This window comes from Lepidochelys kempii, chromosome 1 (genome assembly GCF_965140265.1).
Source record: "Lepidochelys kempii isolate rLepKem1 chromosome 1, rLepKem1.hap2, whole genome shotgun sequence".
NCBI lineage: Eukaryota > Metazoa > Chordata > Testudines > Cheloniidae > Lepidochelys > Lepidochelys kempii.
The window spans coordinates 116,802,705-116,823,758 of record NC_133256.1 but is presented as its reverse complement, the minus strand read 5'-3'; the positions used below and the strand labels follow the sequence as shown (position 1 = coordinate 116,823,758).

The window sequence follows — 21,054 nt, the reverse complement described above, 5'->3', positions numbered from 1 at the left end:
TTCTCTCCAATCTTACATGCTATTCTTCAAGTGAGCAGACAATCTATTCATTCCTTTTCACTTTTTAATGGCTTATATATAAGGCCCTACTCAATTCGGGATATTGCAGAAATTGCGGATCCCACAATGCTACAGTTCCACCTAAATTTTCTCAGCTGTGCCGCTGACAGACAGCAGGGGATCCCAGCCGCCCAAGGGGTTTCTGCTGTCAGCCTTGCACATGGATTGTAATATAGTTGCAGTAAAATGTCTGGTTATCAAAAAAATGACTAGGCATAACAATTCTTGTGTTTATATTGTTCCAGCAAATTTTTTCTTAAATAGGATTTTCCAAATTACCACAATTTTAAAAAGGCCCATTATTACTTTTCTGCGATTTCCTACTTCTTGTCCACCACTCAGCCGCAATTATTGGACAATCATCCCACAATTCAAGTAGGGCCTTATTCTTACATAGAAGTTGTACTACTCACCACAATGCTCCCTTCAATGTGGATTCCATGTCTTGCAGGTATCTGCATCATCATCTGGAGACTCCCAATGTGTCTGATAACTTCCTACAGGCTCCTGACTGATGAGCTGGAGTTGTGACCCTCTTGACATTTATCCACTAAGAATGTTCAACTTTGTGTTAAGGAAGAGGGAGAAGACTCAGTTGCTATATTAAAGAGTAAATTAAAAAGGCAGTCCTGGAAGTAAAGATGAGCTTGCTTTGGAGGCATACTGGTTCCTATGCATCAAAATTGTTTGGAGATGGGGATGTTAGTTATTAAATATTCCACTTCCCCATGTGCTTCTCATCAGATAGAGGCATCACAAAAGTTGCACCTGCTGGTGAAATGAGAGAACTATGCCCTGACAATTATTCCATGAAATCTAACCAGGGGGCAATCCTACTGGGCAGGGGGGAGGAGGAGGCAGATCTTAAGTTATCACTACTGAGAACATTTTGGAAAAACAAATATTTGATTATGAACTGTTTGGTAAAGTAAATGCTCATTTTTTTCCCCTCAGTTGAAAACCTTCATTTCTGGAACATTCATTCTAAAATAAAATTACTGCTCCAATTGAAGCACAATACAAATTAGAAAAGGATTGCATATTTTCATTTTCTTAAAAACATTCCAAATACACATTGTTTTAGAAACAAAGTGCACTTGAACAAATGCCTGACAAAAGACACTGCTTTAAGCAACTTTACAAAAAGTCTGAGGAATGTACCATATACATTCATTTGTAACATGACAATACTAAAAGCCTAAGAATTCAACACTATTAAAATGTATACAGTATTGTAAACATACGTCGTTCTTTACAAAACAATTTAGCATTTCCTTATACTATCTATTGTATGTAACTATCCAAACAGGATGTCAAAAAGAAGGGGTTGATATTTCATCTTTGATGTTTTGGGTTTAGTAATAAGTGCTTTTAAAAAAAACCAAAACACCCACAACTATAAGGCACAATACTGCTAATCTAGCAAAGGAAAATACTAATGACAACCCCAAAGTCATAATGGAAAATAGCCAAAAGGAATTTCCTAGTTTATGGGACAAAAGCAAAGACCCCTAGGCTTCATAAAAAGATCTTAAGGAGGGATCCCAACTTGTGTACATGGAAATGGGAACAAGAGTGTAAGAGGGAAATAAGGGAAGTCTAAAACAGAAATAAATTCCCTAGCCATAATAGCCCTTTTCTACTCTGTTTTACTGAGTTAAAGATTGAGAGGGAGGTAACTGACATGAATGCTAGATAAGTCAACACGCTCAACATGTTAAGACTGTCCAGCAAAGACACTGAAGTCAACTGTTACTGCTAGAAGTTAACAAGCTGGAAAAATTTAAGTACTCAGCTCTGAGTTGGAAAACACTAAGAACCAACAATATTAAGAAAGTTGCGATAAATTATTTTTCAACCAGTGGTGGGAGGAGTGGAAGATGCCATGTAATATCAAAGAAATTATTTGATATTTTCACAAATCTATTTTGCATGCTTCTTAAACATCCAGCTCCAGTTACAGCAAAATGTAATTTTTTTTCAAGTACGGTTTAATAAAATGTAGTGTTGTAAATGCTTTCAGCTTTATGTACATGCTAAACGTAAACACAGTGTAACCAACATTTATCCATTAAACTTTTTATATTCTGTTCTCTCATCCTAGTCTACATCTTTGTTACAGCCCTCTGGAACACACTGACATTGTAATAATTCTTGTATCAGAGGTATTGCATCTCTCATAGGATCAGACAGACTAGTTTTAAAAAATCCTCTTTATACAAAATGCTTAGTTATTAGCCCTTTTGGAATATGAACTAGAAAAGTTCTCAAGGTAAAATAAATTACATTGTTATTTTTCCCATCAACTAGGCAAAAGTTCATACTAATTAAATAAGAAGTTCGTTAAGCAGTCTAATCAGAGAGTCTTCCATGAAGTTTTCAGTGGGAATTTCCATTAGACAGATGTTCTCCATGCCGACTATCACTGCCATCCAGGTCTAAAAATTGGGAGTTATAAAATGTAAATCATAATTTGTTAAAACTGGTTATTTAAATATTAACGTGGTAAGCTATTATATTTACTGACGCTATCCCATAAAGAAACAATTTGGGGACAAGTTCTACAGTCAGTCATGCAAAATTCCCTTTGATTTCAATGGCAAAGCAAAATAGTGCACAGGAAATGAAGGTTACTTATAACCAGAATTCTTGGAGATGACTGCATAGTCGCACTTACGGATGTTGTGCCACCTGGTGGCACCTAATGGTAGAACCTTCAAGCAGTGCCAATTCAGAGTGCACATGCACCCCTCCTCTCACCTCTCCTTAGAGTTTCTGAACATTCTGATTGTGTGGCAAAATATGGGGGGAGGGGGGCACTGCACCTTCTACCACCTCAGTTCCTTCCACCAGTAACTCAGAGAGACCATAACAGGACTGAGATGGGGGAAGTGTGCAGGGGGAAAAACAAAACAAAAACACAGTTACTAACCTTATGCCCAAATAAATGTTAGTGTCTATGGTGCCACAAGTACTCCTTGTCCCCCCCCCCCCCTTCTGTAACTGTTATTCTTTTAGATGTGTTGCACATGTCCATTCCACTCTAGGGTGCGCGTGCCCCAAGCACAGTTGCTGGAAATTTTCCCCTCAATGGTGCCCGTCGGGCAGTGTGCCTGCAGCACCAGTAGAGAGTGCCCAGCCCCTTCGGTTCCTTGTTTCCAAAGAACTCCGATGTAGAAGGGCAGGTTATGGAATGGACATGTGTGACATCTCGAAGAATACTTATGGAAGGCCACCCTGGGACCGCTGCTGGGAACAGTCAACCTGTGGCTGCTCAGGTGGTCCCCGGGCTAGCTGCATTGGCCACTGCTTAGGCAGTTCCTGGGGCCAGCTGCAGCAGCGCCTGGTGTGGCTGGCTGTGGGCACGCCAGAGTGGCTGGCCGCAGAGCCGTTCCAGCGGCAGCTGCTATGGCTGTCCCCAGGGCCAGCTGCTTGGGCAGCCCTGGGATCAGCTACACTGCAGAAGTCAACCGAGGTTGAAGGAAGTCACGGAAGCACAGAGCCCTAATGATTGTAAACTGCTCTGCCAAATATAGCATCCACTCTAGAAGCTAGATCTAGAGCACAATGTTTAGTGAGTGTGCGCACTTACTTTTAGGTTAGCAGCCTTGCAAATTTCCCTAATAGGAACCTGCTGAAGACAAGCCAAAGATGCTGCTACAGCTCTAGACAAATAAGAGCATACCACACAAGGCACAGGAACTTCTGCTGGTCTCTAACACTGAAGGATGTACTGTATAACCCAGCTGGAAATAGTCTGAGCAGATGTACTATGACAATGTTGATGTACTGAGCAGATGTACTATGACTATGTATTATTAAACAAACCAAACTTCCTAAAACTCTTCATTCTATCCAAATAATATGCAAGACCTCTTCTGGCATTTAAAATATATAATGGAGATTCCCCCTTTATTAGCATAAGCTGGAGAAGGGAAGACAAAAGTAAATCAATTGTCTGACACATGAAACTCGGACACTATTTTTGGTAAAAACCTGGGGATCAGATCCAAGAACCACCTTCTCTAAAAAATCTTAAGTGGCAGGGCAGCCAGCAGGGCACTTAATGCACTGACCCTTCCGGCTGTTACAGTAGTAATGAAGACCACTTTGATAAATAAAAACACTCCCTCAAGAAGTTCAAGGGTGATCTCATAAGCATAGATAAAGCCAGATTAAGATCTCAAGATGGAACGACACATTAGGTAACCCCTTCTTGAATCTTTTAGCAGAATTATGTACAATTGGTGATCTACTACTGACCAGAACGTAAGCTGAAATAGCCGTCAGGTGAACTTTTAAAGAATTAGACAACTACTCAGATTTAAGTTCAGTACATATTCCAGAATATAGGGTATGGAAGTTGCCTCTGGAGAATCAGATTTTCCTCATATCCAAGCAAGAAATCTAGCTCATTTTCAGTAACACTTTCTAATACACAGTTTTCTAAAATTAAGCAGTATGCTCTGCATCAATGAGGAATGAAACTGCTCAAGATTAGTCAAAGTCTGATAGCCCAGGCTGTCAAATGAAGAAACTGAAGACCTGGATGAAGGATACTGCCTTGTTGCTGTGACAAGAGATCTGAAGACACAGGAAGACATGTACAATCTGATAGCCGAAGCAGGTCTATGTTCCCTTGCTGTCTCAGCTGAGCTAGGGCAATCAATCAATACCATTTTAGCCCTGTCCTGACAAACCTTTTTCCACCATTTCTGGATGTGTAGACCTGAGACTTCCAATGTTGCATCAGTCTCATTCTGAGAGAATCAAAGAGAGTTACATAAGTGGTAGTCTGCCCATGAGACTCGGGATGACAATCACCTTCCGGGATTGGCAAATTCAAATTTGCAAAGCCACTTGCACTATTTTTAGAAACCTGTTCTTTAGATGAAAAGCCTTCCCTTCTATTGAGTCTGGTATGGAACCTATTAAAGGAGTTTGAGTTGGACAGAGATTCCATTTAATGCTTCGCTGGAGAACACTGGACTTCTAAGTAAAATCTGGAACCAATTTGTGTTTCAAAGTCAGATTCGAAGAAACTGTCAGAATCTGATGGATTAGCTAAGTCTCATGCATAGGATCTGGCACTGCCAACAGTGGCTGTCTTCAGACCTGACACAACAAAACAAAAACAACTTTCAGAGTAACAGCCGTGTTAGTCTGTATTCGCAAAAAGAAAAGGAGTACTTGTGGCACCTTAGAGACTAACCAATTTATTTGAGCATAAGCTTTCGTGAGCTACAGCTCACTTCATCGGATGCATACTGTGGAAACTGCAGAAGACATATACACAGAGACCATGAAACAATACCTCCTCCCACCCCACTCTCCTGCTGGTAATAGCTTATTTAAAGTGATCACTCTCCTTACAATGTGTATGATAATCAAGTTGGGCCATTTCCAGCACAAATCCAGGTTCTCTCACCCCCCCCCCCAAACACACACACACACAGACACACACACAAACTCACTCTCCTGCTGGTAATAGTTCATCCAAAGTGACCACTCTCCCTACAATGTGCATGATAATCAAGGTGGGCCATTTGAACCAGAACGTCGGGGGGGGGGGGGGAGGAGGTGCCACAAGTACTCCTTTTCTTTTTGCGAATACAGACTAACACGGCTGTTACTCTGAAACCTGTCATTATGCAAGGCACTGCATTTAGCCGTATGGAGTGGAAATCTATCAACTGCATGAAAAAACTTGTACGGATACAGACAGACATCTTCCTTTCCAAATGCAAACAGATGGACATCGTACCAAAAGGACTGAAGGTAAAAAATCCATTACAATCTACATACCACACAGACTATGCTGACAGGAGAGCTGGCTGTATTTCAAGGAATCCCTGTTGAGGTTACAGGGACAAACCATCCCAATGAGTCGAAAGAATAGTAAATATGGCAGGCGACCAGCTTGGCTTAATGGTGAAATCCTAGCGGATCTTAAACATAAAAAAGAAGCTTACAAGAAGTGGAAGGTTGGACATATGACCAGGAAAGAGTATAAAAATATTGCTCGGGCATGTAGGAATGATATCAGGAGGGCCAAATCGCACCTGGAGCTGCAGCTAGCCAGAGATGTCAAGAGTAACAAGAAGGGTTTCTTCAGGTATGTTGGCAACAAGAAGAAAGCCAAGGAATGTGTGGGCCCCTTACTGAATGAGGGAGGCAACCTAGTGACAGAGGATGTGGAAAAAGCTAATGTACTCAATGCTTTTTTGCCTCTGTTTTCACTAACAAGGTCAGCTCCCAGACTGCTGCGCTGGGCATCACAAAATGGGGAAGAGATGGCCAGACCTCTGTGGAGATAGAGGTGGTTAGGGACTATTTAGAAAAGCTGGACACGCACAAGTCCATGGGGCCGGACGAGTTGCATCCGAGAGTGCTGAAGGAATTGGCGGCTGTGATTGCAGAGCCATTGGCCATTATCTTTGAAAACTCGTGGCGAACCGGGGAAGTCCCGGATGACTGGAAAAAGGCTAATGTAGTGCCAATCTTTAAAAAAGGGAAGAAGGAGGATCCTGGGAACTACAGGCCAGTCAGCCTCACCTCAGTCCCTGGAAAAATCATGGAGCAGGTCCTCAAAGAATCAATCCTGAAGCACTTGCATGAGAGGAAAGTGATCAGGAACAGCCAGCATGGATTCACCAAGGGAAGGTCATGCCTGACTAATCTAATCGCCTTTTATGATGAGATTACTGGTTCTGTGGATGAAGGGAAAGCAGTGGATGTATTGTTTCTTGACTTTAGCAAAGCTTTTGACACGGTCTCCCACAGTATTCTTGTCAGCAAGTTAAGGAAGTATGGGCTGGATGAATGCACTATAAGGTGGGTAGAAAGCTGTCTAGATTGTCGGGCTCAACGGGTAGTGATCAATGGCTCCATGTCTAGTTGGCAGCCGGTATCAAGTGGAGTGCCCCAAGGGTCGGTCCTGGGGCCGGTTTTGTTCAATATCTTCATAAATGATCTGGAGGATGGTGTGGATTGCACTCTCAGCAAATTTCCGGATGATACTAAACTGGGAGGAGTGGTAGATACGCTGGAGGGGAGGGATAGGATACAGAAGGACCTAGACAAAATTGGAGGATTGGGCCAAAAGAAATCTGATGAGGTTCAATAAGGATAAGTGCAGGGTCCTGCACTTAGGACGGAAGAACCCAATGCACAGCTACAGACTAGGGACCGAATGGTTAGGCAGCAGTTCTGTGGAAAAGGACCTAGGGGTGACAGTGGACGAGAAGCTGGATATGAGTCAGCAGTGTGCCCTTGTTGCCAAGAAGGCCAATGGCATTTTGGGATGTATAAGTAGGGGCACAGCGAGCAGATCGAGGGATGTGATCGTTCCCCTCTATTCGACATTGGTGAGGCCTCATCTGGAGTACTGTGTCCAGTTTTGGGCCCCACACTTCAAGAAGGATGTGGATAAATTGGAGAGAGTCCAGCGAAGGGCAACAAAAATGATTAGGGGTCTGGAACACATGACTTATGAGGAGAGGCTGAGGGAGCTGGGATTGTTTAGCCTGCAGAAGAGAAGAATGAGGGGGGATTTGATAGCTGCTTTCAACTACCTGAAAGGGGGTTCCAAAGAGGATGGCTCTAGACTGTTCTCAATGGTAGCAGATGACAGAACGAGGAGTAATGGTCTCAAGTTGCAGTGGGGGAGGTTTAGATTGGATATTAGGAAAAACTTTTTCACTAAGAGGGTGGTGAAACACTGGAATGCGTTACCTAGGGAGGTGGTAGAATCTCCGTCCTTAGAGGTTTTTAAGGTCAGGCTTGACAAAGCCCTGGCTGGGATGATTTAACTGGGAATTGGTCCTGCTTCGAGCAGGGGGTTGGACTAGATGACCTTCTGGGGTCCCTTCTAACCCTGATATTCTATTCTATGATTCTATGACAGCTTGTGCCACATGCTCTCAAAGAAACTGTGGAATCACCTGATCAACATCCTCTACAACAAACAGGGAAAGATTAAGAATGAGCTCTCAGAACTGGATACTCAAAAAACCAACCTTCCACACAAACTTCCTCGTGGCTGGAATTTACTAAAATTAGACAAGCCATTTACAACGCACACTTTGCTTCTCTACAAAAGAAAAAGGACACTAAACTTTCTAAACTACTACATGCTACAAGGGGCCACAGCAATGGTTCCCTCAACCCACCCAGCAATATTGTTAACCTATCCAACTATACTCTCAGCCCAGCAGAAGAAGCTGTCCTATATCGGGGCCTCTCCTTCTGCCCCTCCACCCCCACGAGCATGATACAGTTCTGTGGTGACCTAGAATCCTATTTTCGACGTCTCTGACTCAAGGAATATTTCCAAAATACCGCTGAACAACATACTAATCCACAGAGGCCTCCCTACCAACATTACAAAAAGGATTCTAGGTGGACTCCTCCTGAAGGTCGAAACAGCAGACTGGACTTCTACATAGAATGCTTCCGCCAACGTGCACGGGCTGAAATTGTGGAAAAGCAGTATCACTTGCCCCATAACCTCAGCCGTGCAGAACACAATGCCATCCACAGCCTCAGAAACAACTCTGACATCATAAGCAAAAAGGCTGACAAAGGAGGTGCTGTTGTCATCATGAATAGGTCGGAATATGAACAAGAGGCTCCTCAGCAGCTCTCCGACACCACTTTCTACAAGCCATTACCGTATGATCCCACTGAGAGTTACCAAAAGCAACTACAGCATTTGCTCAAGAAACTTCCTGAAAAAGCAAAAGATCAAATCCGCACAGACACACCCCTGGAACCCCAACCTGGGATATTCTACCTACTACCTAAGATCCATAAATGTGGAAATCCTGGGCACCCCATCATCTCAGGCATTGGCACCCTGACAGCAGGATTGTCTGGCTATGTAGACTCCCTCCTCAGGCCCTACGCTACCAGCACTCCCAGCTACCTTTGAGACACCACTGACTTCCTGAGGAAACTACAATCCATCGGTGATCTTCCTGATAACACCATCCTGGCCACTATGGATGTAGAAGCCCTCTACACCAACATTCCACACAAAGATGGACTACAAGCCGTCAAGAACACAATCCCCGATAATGTCACGGCTAACCTGGTGGCTGAACTTTGTGACTTTGTCCTTACCCATAACTATTTTACATTTGGGGACAATGTATACCTTCAGATCAGCGGCACTGCTATGGGTACCCGCATGGCCCCACAGTATGCCAACATTTTTATGGCCGATTTAGAATGCTTCCTCAGCTCTCGTCCCCTAATGCCCCTACTCTACTTGTGCTATATTGATGACATCATCATCTGGACCCATGGAAAAGAAGCCCTTGAGGAATTCCACCAGGATTTCAACAATTTCCATCCCACCATCAACCTCAGCCTGGTCCAGTCCACACAAGAGATCCACTTCCTGGACACTACAGTGCTAATAAACAATGGGCACATGACCACCACCCTATACCGGAAACCTACTGACCGCTATTCCTACCTACATGCCTCCAGCTTTCACCCTGACCACACCACACGATCCATCGTCTACAGCCAAGCTCTGCGATACAACCGCATTTGCTCCAACCCCTCAGACAGAGACACACACCTACAAGATCTCTATCAAGCATTCTTACAACTACAATACTCACCTGCGGAAGTGAAGAAACAGATTGATAGAGCCAGAAGAGCTCCCAGAAGTCACCTACTACAGGACAGGCCTAACAAAGAAAATAACAGAACGCCACTAGCCGTCACCTTCAGCCCCCAACTAAAATCCCTCAAACGCATTATTAAGGATCTACAACCTATCCTGAAGGATGACCCAACACTCACAAATCTTGGGAGACAGGCCAGTCCTTGCCTACAGACAGCCCCCCAACCGAAGCAAATACTCACCAACAACCACATACCACACAACAGAACCACTAACCCAGGAACCTATCCTTGCAACAAAGCCCGTTGCCAACTGTGCCCACATATCTGTTCAGGGGACACCATCACAGGGCCTAATATCAGCCACACTATCAGAGGCTCGTTCACCTGCACATCCACCAATGTGATATCCACCAATGTGACATCATGTGCCAGCAATGCCCCTCTGCCATGTACATTGGTCAAACTGGACAGTCTCTACATAAAAGAATAAATGGACGCAAATCAGATGTCAAGAATTATAACATTCATAAACCATTCGGAGACCACTTAAATCTCTCTGGTCATGCAATTACAGACATAAAGGTCGCTATCTTAAAACAAAAAAAAACTTCAAATCCAGACTCCAGTGAGAAACTGCTGAATTGGAATTCATTTGCAAATTGGATACTATTAATTTAGGCTTAAATAGAGACTGGGAGTGGCTAAGTCATTATGTAAGGTAGCTTATTTCCCCTTGTTTTTTCCTCCCCCCCGCCCCCCCAGACATTCTAGTTAAACTTGGATTTGTGCTGGAAATGGCCCACCTTGATTATCGTGCACATTGTGGGGAGAGTGGTCACTTTGGATGAACTATTACCAGCGGGAGAGTGAGTTTGTGTGTGTGGTTTTTGGAAAAAAAAACGGAGGGGGGGGTGAACCTGGATTTGTGCTGGAAATGGCCCACCTTGATTATCATACACATTGTAAGGAGAGTGATCACTTTAGATAAGCTATTACCAGCAGGAGAGTGGAGTGGGAGGAGGTATTGTTTCATGGTCTCTGTGTATATAATGTCTTCTGCAGTTTCCACAATATGCATCCGATGAAGTGAGCTGTAGCTCACGAAAGCTTATGCCCAAATAAATTGGTTAGTCTCTAAGGTGCCACAAGTACTCCTTTTCTAAAAACAACTTTGTTTCCTAGCAGGCAGTCAGCCCTCTTCTATCAACAGTGCAGGGGGGAGGGGGGAAGGAGAGAAGGGAAGGGGCATGTGGGCAGCCCGGAACCACCAATGGTGCTGTGGGAGTGGCCCAGCGGGGCGAGGTGGGGGGGGGTTGCGTTTGGTGCCATCAACAGGCTCCCTACCTGGCTCCACACCACCTTCCCCAAGGAGCAGCAGAGTTTGGGTGTGGGAGTGAGCAGAATGGGGTGAGGCGGGCTCTGGATGGCACTTACATGTGGGGGCTCCCCGGAAGTGGCGACATCCCCCCCTCACCCAACCGCTAGGAAGAGGCAGGGTCAGGCAGTGCTGTGTGCTGCCTCCCCAGCTCCTGGCCAATGGGAGCTGCGAAGCCAGCGCTCTGGGGGGAGGCAGCACACAGAGCTGCCTGGCCATGTCTCCACCTGGCAGCTGAGCAAGGGGGAGGTCGATCATTCTTTAAATTCAATTTTCCAAGTCTGGCATGATTTCAGCCTGAAGTAATTTGATTCCCAATCTTCCACGTGGCAGAAAATGGTACTACTCACTAAAGCCATCACCTCAACACCACAGTATTGCGAGTTCTGAAGTAAACTCAAGAACGAAGAGTTTTCATTCTAAAGTTCCAATTAATAAAATTAAAGGATTATCCAAATGATTAGTGAAGACCTGGTTTTATGGGAAGTATGAGTGAAGGTGGATGAATAAGGGTGTTATGCTGGGAAAGTTGTTTTGATCTGTGTATGGGTTAAACTTGAACCATGGGGCCACGTAATCCCCTATCTATGCAGCCTCCCTCATACAACCAATAAATTGTTGCGTACAGATTAGCTTTAGAGAAAGAGTGGTGATTGGTTGAGGGATAATGATATCACAATGGTCTAGGACTCTTGGAATGGCAGATACATCTTTGACTAACTGAAAGCCCATGCTGTCACATGGGTGTAATCTGTAAAGGAAAAATGGCTCAGAACTTAAATATTGGATGTTAAACTGCAAAATCCATTGATACTGAATCTGGTGATATTCTAAACAAAAAGAGCTTCAGCCATGCTTGTAATTGTTTCCATAGTTTCACACTCATTCAGACAATCTAGGTTTTAGAGTGACAATCCTGAATTTTATTATATAGATTACACATTGATTTTAAACATATTACATTGTACTTACCAAGCAATGCTGTGGTTTCACCTGCATCCTCTTTTAAACTGTTACACTGTAGCACAGATTCATTAGTTGAGGAGGCTGACAAATCGCTTACTTCGTTTCTATCATCTTCTTGTAAAGCAATACTCAAACTTCCTACTGATACACTGCCACTTATTGATTCAGGTATTGGAACTTCAAGTGCCTCTTCAGGGTCACCCTTCAGAAGTAGACAAAATATTCAGTAAACAATTATTTAGACATCAGAAAAACAAGTTTGTAAGGACTCTACAAAAGCAAAAAAAACCTCTTTGATTAACCTTTACATATTGAATTCATTGAAGGAAAGCTATTTGCCCTTCCTAATACAGTAACTCCTCACTTAAAGTTGTCCCGGTTAATGTTGTTTTGTTGCTGATCTATTAGAGAACATGCTCCTTTAAAGTTACACAGTGCTCAGGGTATCCCCCTCCCTCGGCCCCCCACTTACCCCATCTCCATAGAGCAAGGGGGACACAAAACAGGGCTCAGGACGGAGGGAGCTTGCAGGTAGCAGCTGCTGTCTCAACTTGCTGATCTACTTAAAAAGGCAATGTACTTAGAGTGGAGTCAGCATACTTAAAGGGGCAATGATCATCTCTCTCTGTACCACTCCTCTAGAGATCTCAATATATAGGGGCACTTAACTCAGAATAAGGTGGTGTGTTTAGAATTGTGTTTGGGATCTTTCCACCCTCTGACTTCACCACCTCAACCAAGCTTCACAATCATCACTGCTGTGTACAGTATTAAATTGTTTGTTAAAAAATTATACTGTGTGTATGTATATACACAAATATAGTCTTGCCTGGTAAAAAAATTTCCCTGGAACCTACCCCCCCCCCCCCCCCCGTTTACATTAATTCTTATGGGGAAATTGGATTCGTTTACCACTGCTTTGCTTAAAGTCACATTTTTCAGGAACATAATACACACACAAGGGGGAGGTGAAATAAGGTTGCACGAGTCCCCTTAATTCTGGTATTTCCTAACTTTCCAAGTATCAAATTAAAAATTAAAGCTACATTTTTCAATGTAAGTGAACAAAACACATTGAGAGTTGTTTGGGCCCCCCCAATATTTGTGTACTGCTAGTTTCCAAAATCAGTAATTCATAATGGGTGACTCAGTCAATAGTGTAAGTTAGCAAGACTCTACTACATCAGAAAGGTTTTTAACTTGTCAATTGGGGTTCCTTTTTATCAAGTGAATTTAGGGCTGGAACAACCACCTTGGGGACCAAAGTCCTTCATTTACAAAACAGGCACACAACAACAGGCAAAGGAAGTTAAAGTTCCTCCAAGCTATTCTAGAAGTATCTAGTTTTTAGATTTATGAGAAGTTCAGTTCTCTCTAGTTAATTCAAACTCTGCAGAAGATAAAACACATTGAAATGGTGATTTCTGTAATGAGAATGCTCATCTACTTAAAATGGACTGATCACCACATAGGCAACCATTTAGAGTCAGATTGTAACTTTCCATATTATCAACTTGAGTGGTGTTTGAACTTGTGATGTGTAACTAGCTATCCATTATGAATACCTTAATGAACTGATGTTTGCAACTGACGCGTTTCCTACATTCACCTTTGTCAAGCAAAGAAGAGACATGTCTGATCAATAGGAGAGAAATTATATGTTGGGCTGGTCATGGGTAGAGTATCAATGTCCATCCCAAAAATCTGAACTCAGGTACGCTAATAATCACAAAAACCCATTTTTTTTGCTAATTTCTGTCATTAAGTAGAATTATGGGCTTCAACTATATGGATGATATAAAAACAAGACTCTAATAACCTAATGTAGCTTCCAGACCAGTCTCCGCAACAATGGAATCTTCAGGCCATATGGTACAACCATTGCCTCATTTTGCATAATGAAATCATGTAGACAAGCAGATCTAGGGTTCTACTGCTTTTCTTAGAACTCTGACAAGACATAAGTAGTGCATCAGATGAAGTCACAGGCCTTATATAAGTATATTGTAAAGTCTCCAACCATTCCAAACAGTATTCTTTTGTTTATAAGAAAAGCTAGTCAGAAAAATGCAGGCATTTTATGAAAAGAAGATCCCAGACACCATTCTAAAACACACCACTTTATTCTGATGGTAAGTGCCCCTATGTACTGAGATCTCTAGAGGATACCACATGTATCTTCATCTCTTTGCTGGCCCTGTCAGAAAGAAATGAAAGCACATCATTTCTACTAGTTAAGCCAACTACTGCTAAAGTTTTTCAGGAAGGTTTTAGTGAACACTTATTCAGTTATAGAGACCAAATGCTTACTCAGCATATCTGGGAGCATACAGACACAGTTAACTAATTTGTCCGGCTACTTGAAAAGTTTCAAGGACTCAAAAAGCAAAAGGGCCCTTGAGGTCCCTGTAAGCTGAAGCATGAAACTGGTTTCTACAACTGTGCAGCTGTAGGCAAGTCACTTCACTTCTCTTCCTCAGTTTCCTCCCCCCTCTGTAAAATGGGGATAAAAGCAGTTACTTACCTTTCGGTAACTGTTGTTCAAGATGTGTTGCATATGTCTGTTACACTGCTGGTGTCTGGCATCCCATGCACCCAGATCTGAGTTTTCCCTAGAAGTACCTATGGGGTGACACTGCCCACATCAAAACTCTTTATGATCTGAAGTGAGGCTACAAGAGTGAAGCCACCCTGTCACCTTCAATTCCTTCACAATGGAAGCTGATGGCAGACTCCGATGTACTGGGGAAGGAGGTGGTGGGCCGTGTAATGGACAAATGCAACATCTCAAAATGAAGAAAAAATAATTACTTTTTTTGAACTGTAAGTGCTTGGATATGTCCATTACACTGTAGGTAATTCCGAACCTGTTATCCCAGGCAGTGGGGCTCAGTCTCATCAGAAGGGAGAACTATATGACCACTTTTCCCACATTTGCATCCTCCCTTGAAGCAGCTGATTGTGCACAATGCTTGGGGAACGTATGAAGCGAAGGCCACGTTGCCACCCTATAAATGATAGTAATCGGCATGTGCTACAAAGGCTGTGGAGATCAAATGTGCTCTGGTCATGTGTCCTGTCAACTTTTCAGGAGGCATTACCGCTTTGACAGCATAACACTGCAATGCAACTAAGAACTAAATTTGAAATAAAATAAAAGAAATAAAATGGAAAATTAAACATCATGGGATAAAAAAAGAAAAAGTACCATTAGATCAAAACAAAGCACTGAAGATTTTTTGTTCACAGGGCACACAAAACACTGACAGTAAGAAGGAACCGAAGGGTAGGGGTGGCTCCACCCTTTATACCCTCACAGCGCTCAGATGTAGACAGGGCTATCCTTGCGGGTACCTCCAGGGAAAACTCTCCGGCACTGGTGCATCCCGCCCCCCAGCGTAAAGGACATATACAAACACTCAAAGAATGAAACTTTTCCTACCTCAGAAAAGTATTACAAGATAGTTAATTAGCACTTTGTCAAGTGTAATATTAAGGATGAGTATTATAAATCATTACAGATTACTCTTCTTTGGGTTCTTGTACCACAGCCATCACTGTGGTATCTATATATACACACATAGAGGAGATAATCTGGAGAAACAACTGCTCTGAATTTTTAAACAGGTTGATGTGCAGTCTTGCTTCCTGTTTTGAATGTCTGCAGTGCAGTTTTAACTCAATAAATATGTAACTCACCCAGTATCCCAGAGCTTTGATGACATCTAGTTTGCACATTGGACAAGTTCTGTGGTCCAACAACCAGGGGTCAATGCAGGTCCTATGAAAGATATGCCTGACAAAAAACAAAGTACACTTGGTTTTAATTTTTTTAAAACTATGATTTATTCTTTCAGAAAGCCTATTAATTTTCTAGTATATCCATCTTGAGGTTATTAGATACATTTATGGGTGAACCTTTTTAATCTTAGTAGTCATTCAATATATTAACCTGTCAAAGTTGGAAGGCAATGGACAAGTATACTGACAGAATACATTGATAGTGCTTTTCTTTAATCACTTAGGAGTCTGGACTGATTCTTTAAAAAGGAGAAAGTCAGATTTAAAGGTTACTATATATAAAAAACAGTACTAGCCAGACAATACAGAAAAATTGAGAAGGAGACCTAGTTCAATGAAGGTCCTTCTTATGAAGCTGACCTGCTCCTCCACTTGAGATCTGGAGTGGCCCCTGATGAGCCGGTTGTCAAGGTATGGGAAAACCTGCATCTGCTGCTTGCGTAGGAATGCTGTGATGACTGCCATGCACTTGGTGAAAACTCGAGGTGCTGCTGACAGGCCAAAAGGAAGTAAACGGATAGTGGCTGTTGTTCACCACAAACCAGAGGTATTGTCTGTGAGGTGGAATTACTGCTATGTGAAAATATGCATCCTTCAAGTCAAGGGCAGCGTACCAGTCTCCTGGAGCCAATGAGGGGATAATGGAAGTCAAGGAGACCATGCGGAACCTGAGTTTCTTGACAAACTTGTTGTGCTCCCGCAGGTCCAGGATGGGTCTGTGGCCACCCTTGGCTTTCGGTATTAGGAAATACTGGGAGTAGAAGCCCTTGCCCCTTTGTTCCTGAGGAACCTCTTCCACTGTCCCTACTGAGAGGAGGGAGTGCACGTCCTGTATTAGAAGTTGCTCGTGAGAGGGGTCCCTGAAGAGGGACGGGGACAGGGGGTGGAAGGGCAGAAGGGCACAGAATTGGATGGAATATCCCCTCTCTATCGTGAGGTGCACACAGTGGTCTGAGGCGATACTGGACCAAGCACAGTAGAAAGGGGATAGACAGGATGAAAAGGTAAGAGGGGATGGATCCAGTTGTGGTACTGGTGTGCCATCCTTAACTGCACCTTCAAAAGGGGGGGTCTGGGGCCGGGAGGAGGCTTGGGCTGGCCTGAGCTCTGCCCCAAGAAGGGGTGCTGCCTCCTCCTACCACTCCTATTCCTCCTACGAGGAGCATCCTGGCGGTTGTGGGGTTGGTAGAACCTGGAAGGAGGCTGTGGCTGGAAATGCCTATGCTGGGTAAAGGAGCCCCAAAGATCTTAGTGTGGCCCTTCAGACTATGGAGTCTTATCCATTTTGTTGAAAAAGAGGGCTGAACCCTCAAAGGGGTGGTTCTGGATTGTTTGCTGGACTTCATGAGGCAGACCAAAGACCTGCAACCAGGAGCCCCTTCTCATTACAACCCCCATAGCCACTGGATGCAGCAGATGCAGCCTCACGTACAATGCCACTTGTAGGGACGCTCCGGAGACCAGCCTTCCCCCCTCCACTAATGCATAGAACTCAGCGCGAGAGTCCTGCGGCAAGAGCTCCACTAACTTGGCCATCACAGCGCAGGTTTGTGTGTATCCACTCACGATGGCCTGTTGGTTTGCGATGCGGAACTGTAGTCCCCCTGTAGAATAGACCTTCCTGCCGAAAAGGTTGAGTCTTTTTGCCTCCCTGTTTTTAGGGGAGGGGCCCTGGAAGCTCTGGCGCTCCTGCTGATTGGCCGCATGAACCACCAGTGAGTTGGGGGGGTGGGTAGGTATATAAATGTTCATATCCCTTAGAAGGGACGAAGTACCGCCTTTCATTTCTCTTGGCCGTAGGGGCCAGAAAAGCAGAGGTCTGTCATGGGATTTTGGTAGTCTCAACTATCGTCTTAATAAAGCTAAGGCGATCTGTGAGGGACCAGAGGGTGCAAGGATGTCAACAACTGGGTCCGATTCCTTCACCACCTCCTCTGCCTGTATGCCCAGGTGCTGGGCAGCACAGCGTAAGAACTGCTGGAGTGCTCTGTTATCCTCCAGAGCTGGGGCCGTCAACATCCCCGCAACCGCTTCATCTGGTGAGGATGAGGAGAGACCTGGCAGTGGACCTTGCTCACTGCCTTCGGTGCCCCATGGGTCTTGCGGCATGCGGTATTCAAGTCTGCGGTGCCCGGCCCGCCAGAGACGGAAATATTGGTGCCAAGGTAGCTGCTGAAGCTACTGGTTCCAGCGGTGAGGATCTCGTCAATGCCGTTGGAGTCAAAGTCGAAGCTGTCGGTGGTGCCGCTGATGGGAGGGTTGGTGCCAGAGCTGTAGCAGTGCTGGTGCTTCTGTCGGCGGTGGGATGGGGTGGAGGAGGGCGCGAAGGACACTGAGGATACCAACGCCGACCTGGACCGTGGACCCTGCACCTGATGATATGCCCAGGGTGTCCAAAAGGGCCACTGTGACTAAGGCTGCCCCTACGGAGGCCACGGTGCTGGGTAGGGCTGGTGGTCGCAGCAGGATCTGGACCTCCTGGTCCTCTCGGAGCAATAGGAGTCCACCTCTGACTCCGAGGTCTCTGAGTAGGATGACCAAGGAAGTGTGGTGCCCTGGGCTGCCGGAGAGCGGTGCCGAGAGGCCGGGGATCAGTGCGGCTCCCCTGCATGTGCGGGCTGTGCCTGGGAGAGGTGCGCCATAGATGGGGATTGGCACGCCATCAGCGCTGGTTTGCCCCTCGACTGAAAGTGGGAACATGCAGTCACCGGCAACTTGTCTCTCCTCTGCGGGGGGGACAGCACCGTGAAGCGCATAAGGTCCTGAGCCGCCTCAAATGCTTCTGGCATAGAGGGAAGCTGGAGGTGGTCACCTTGAAGGTCCGGGAACCGTGGGGGGTTTGGACTCAAGTAAACCCCAGCTGCGGTAGGAGTCAGTGAAACCTTACAGGGTTGGAGGGACAAGGTAGCCTGGCTCAAAGTGCTCGTCGATGCCACAGGTCCCTTGGACTTTACAGGGGGAGACCAACCCCTCTCTGGCCTTCTCTTCTTTTGTGGCACCGGAGACAGAGCAGTGCTGCACCAAAGATGGCTGTTTATGGGCGGAGTCATGGCCGTGCTGTGAGGCTTTAGGGTCATTGTTTGGCGCTGGCTCACGCACCGTTGGTGCCAGAGCACTGCGGACCGACAAAGTACTTGGTACGGGTTCTGCAGACCCGGGGTTGGAATGTGGCCAGAGTGCTGCTTCCATCAGCAGGATCTTAAGTCTCTGCTCCTGGTCTTTAAGGGTCCTAGGTCCCCTTAGGTCCCCAGATCCTGCACTTGTCCTTTTGGTGGCTCTCCCCGAGGCACCGTAGACAAGAAGAGTGTGGGTCACTCTTGGGCATAAACTTGCCACAGTCCTCACAAAGTTTGAACCCTGGGGACCTGGGTATACCCCCAGAGTTGGGGAAGACTTTGTTGGGGGGAAACCCCCCCCAAAAGTCTACTACTACTACTACAAGAAATAACTATTTCTAACTCCCATTTACACTATTGTACAACTAACTAAAGAGGACACTGCCAAAGCGCTTGCAAGCAAGAGCAAGAAATATTCCAGCTAGCGGTCACTGCCAGTAAGAAGGAACAGAAGGGGTGGGAGGTTAGCAGGGCGCTCTACGGGGAACCATGAAGGCGTAACTCCAAGGGACGCCCAGGCCAACTCTATGGACACTGCTAAGGAAAAAATCTTCTGGCTAGAGCGCATGCACACACCTGATTGGAATGGACATGAACAAGCACTCGAATAATAATATAACTACTCAAATATTTGGTAATACATAGCAACAACTACGCACAAAGCTTAATAAGAACAGTTAAAGATGAGATCTAAAGTACAATACTTGACCATGAAGAGCAAGTAGCCCTTGATTGGTAAAATAACCAAGACATCTGATTACATACATTTTTAGAGAAATGGCCATTTCAGGACTGATCAAAACATTAATACAAATAAGGAATCAATATTTTTATATTTCAAACACACTAAAACCCAAAAAGTGGAAACAGTTTACAAATTCTCTTTTACTGAGAATTTTTCAAGATCATGTCTCATATTTCTAATTATACATCTAATTTTCTTTAACTAAAGATAAATGTTTCTCACAACAAAAAATGTTCCCACAGAACTAGTAAGAGTCACATATATACATCATACATAAGGTAATATTTTAATTAACAAGTTTATAACATTTGAGAGGCTGAACTCCCCACCACATTTATGAAATACCATCTCCTCATGCCCTGCACATGTTACTGGACAAACAGATAGCACAACTTCAGTGCATTGTATAGCTTCATGACCCCAAAACTCCAGAAATGGTTTAGGTTTCTAGGAACCTCATTAAATATTTCTTATGGAAAGTATGGTAAAAATAGATTTTAAAAGGCAATCAAACTTACTTGCATGGCAGAATTCGGACAATATCTTTCGGTTTGTAGTTTTCAATGCACACAGCACAATTTTCTGCATCAACATCTAAACCCTACAGAAAACACATTTAAATGTACAGGTAGACCAGGACATTAAAAAGATCATGAATATAACAAGCATTGAGTCATACAGTATAATCATTTGAACAGAAAGCTTTAAAATGTCATAAATAAGAAGCAGTTCTCTTATTTAATTCAATTAGAAATACTCTACCAAAAGGTGGAGAAATACTCTACCAAAAGGTCCTTTGATATAATCAAAGTAACTGATCGTGGCTAAACCTAGACACATCACATGTTAATCCAAGCACTTTTTGGGTGACTTACATCTCTGAACACTGGTGTTTTTAATGGGGTGCAATCAAGCATTTTAGTAAGCTAAAAATTATAATAAAGGTAACCATCTCCAGATGTATGAAATTTCACATGGTAAGTATGAAAGATATGGCAACAGACAACTCATTTAAACTCCCAATCTACAGTCTCAAGAGCTAATGAGCATTCAACATACTCTTATAGAGTTGAATGGTACCTCATCCTGCTTCTTCAGCCTTCTCCTCCCACAGTGCCCTGGTAAACAGGCTTGCACAGGAAATCTAAGAAGGACTGGAGAGGAAAGAATCCCCCCTCATACTCCAAATGAAGCAGCTTAACAAGATTCTTAAAACCTCTCTCTCTAACCTCTCGCTCATTCAATCCTAAGAAAAGAGTATACTGAATGCTCATGGGCCTGAAGATGTCACATGGACACAGTTGTGTGCTGACTGGGCTGTAGGTTGAGAACCACCGCACTGTAGTCAGAGT

General features: G+C 44.2%; 2 protein-coding genes across 8 annotated transcripts in view; one reads left to right on the top strand and one right to left on the bottom strand.

Annotated features, from left to right (window-relative positions):
• Positions 1-2,150, top strand: part of CNOT11 (CCR4-NOT transcription complex subunit 11) — a 33,145-nt gene extending 30,995 nt beyond the window's left edge. For both annotated transcript variants that reach the window (XM_073351824.1, XM_073351853.1), the window contains one exon: positions 512-2,150. The gene's annotated coding sequence lies outside the window, so the exon portion shown is untranslated. The remainder of the gene's footprint in view (positions 1-511) is intronic.
• RNF149 (ring finger protein 149) overlaps positions 1-21,054 on the bottom strand; it is a 35,753-nt gene that overhangs the window by 4,438 nt on the left and 10,261 nt on the right. The window contains exons 4-8 of one of the 6 annotated variants that reach the window (XM_073351899.1): positions 20,221-20,303; positions 15,740-15,836; positions 12,047-12,242; positions 4,621-4,820; positions 474-624 (exon numbers count right to left, since the gene is read on the bottom strand). In XM_073351899.1, the coding sequence (XP_073208000.1) occupies positions 4,816-4,820; positions 12,047-12,242; positions 15,740-15,836; positions 20,221-20,303 (381 nt within the window). In that variant the 3' untranslated portion in view covers positions 474-624; positions 4,621-4,815. Of the gene's footprint in view, positions 1-473; positions 2,499-4,620; positions 4,821-7,668; positions 10,174-12,046; positions 12,243-15,739; positions 15,837-20,220; positions 20,304-21,054 lie in introns of those variants that run through there. The other 5 variants (XM_073351909.1, XM_073351866.1, XM_073351894.1 and 2 more) reach the window with 5 other exon arrangements.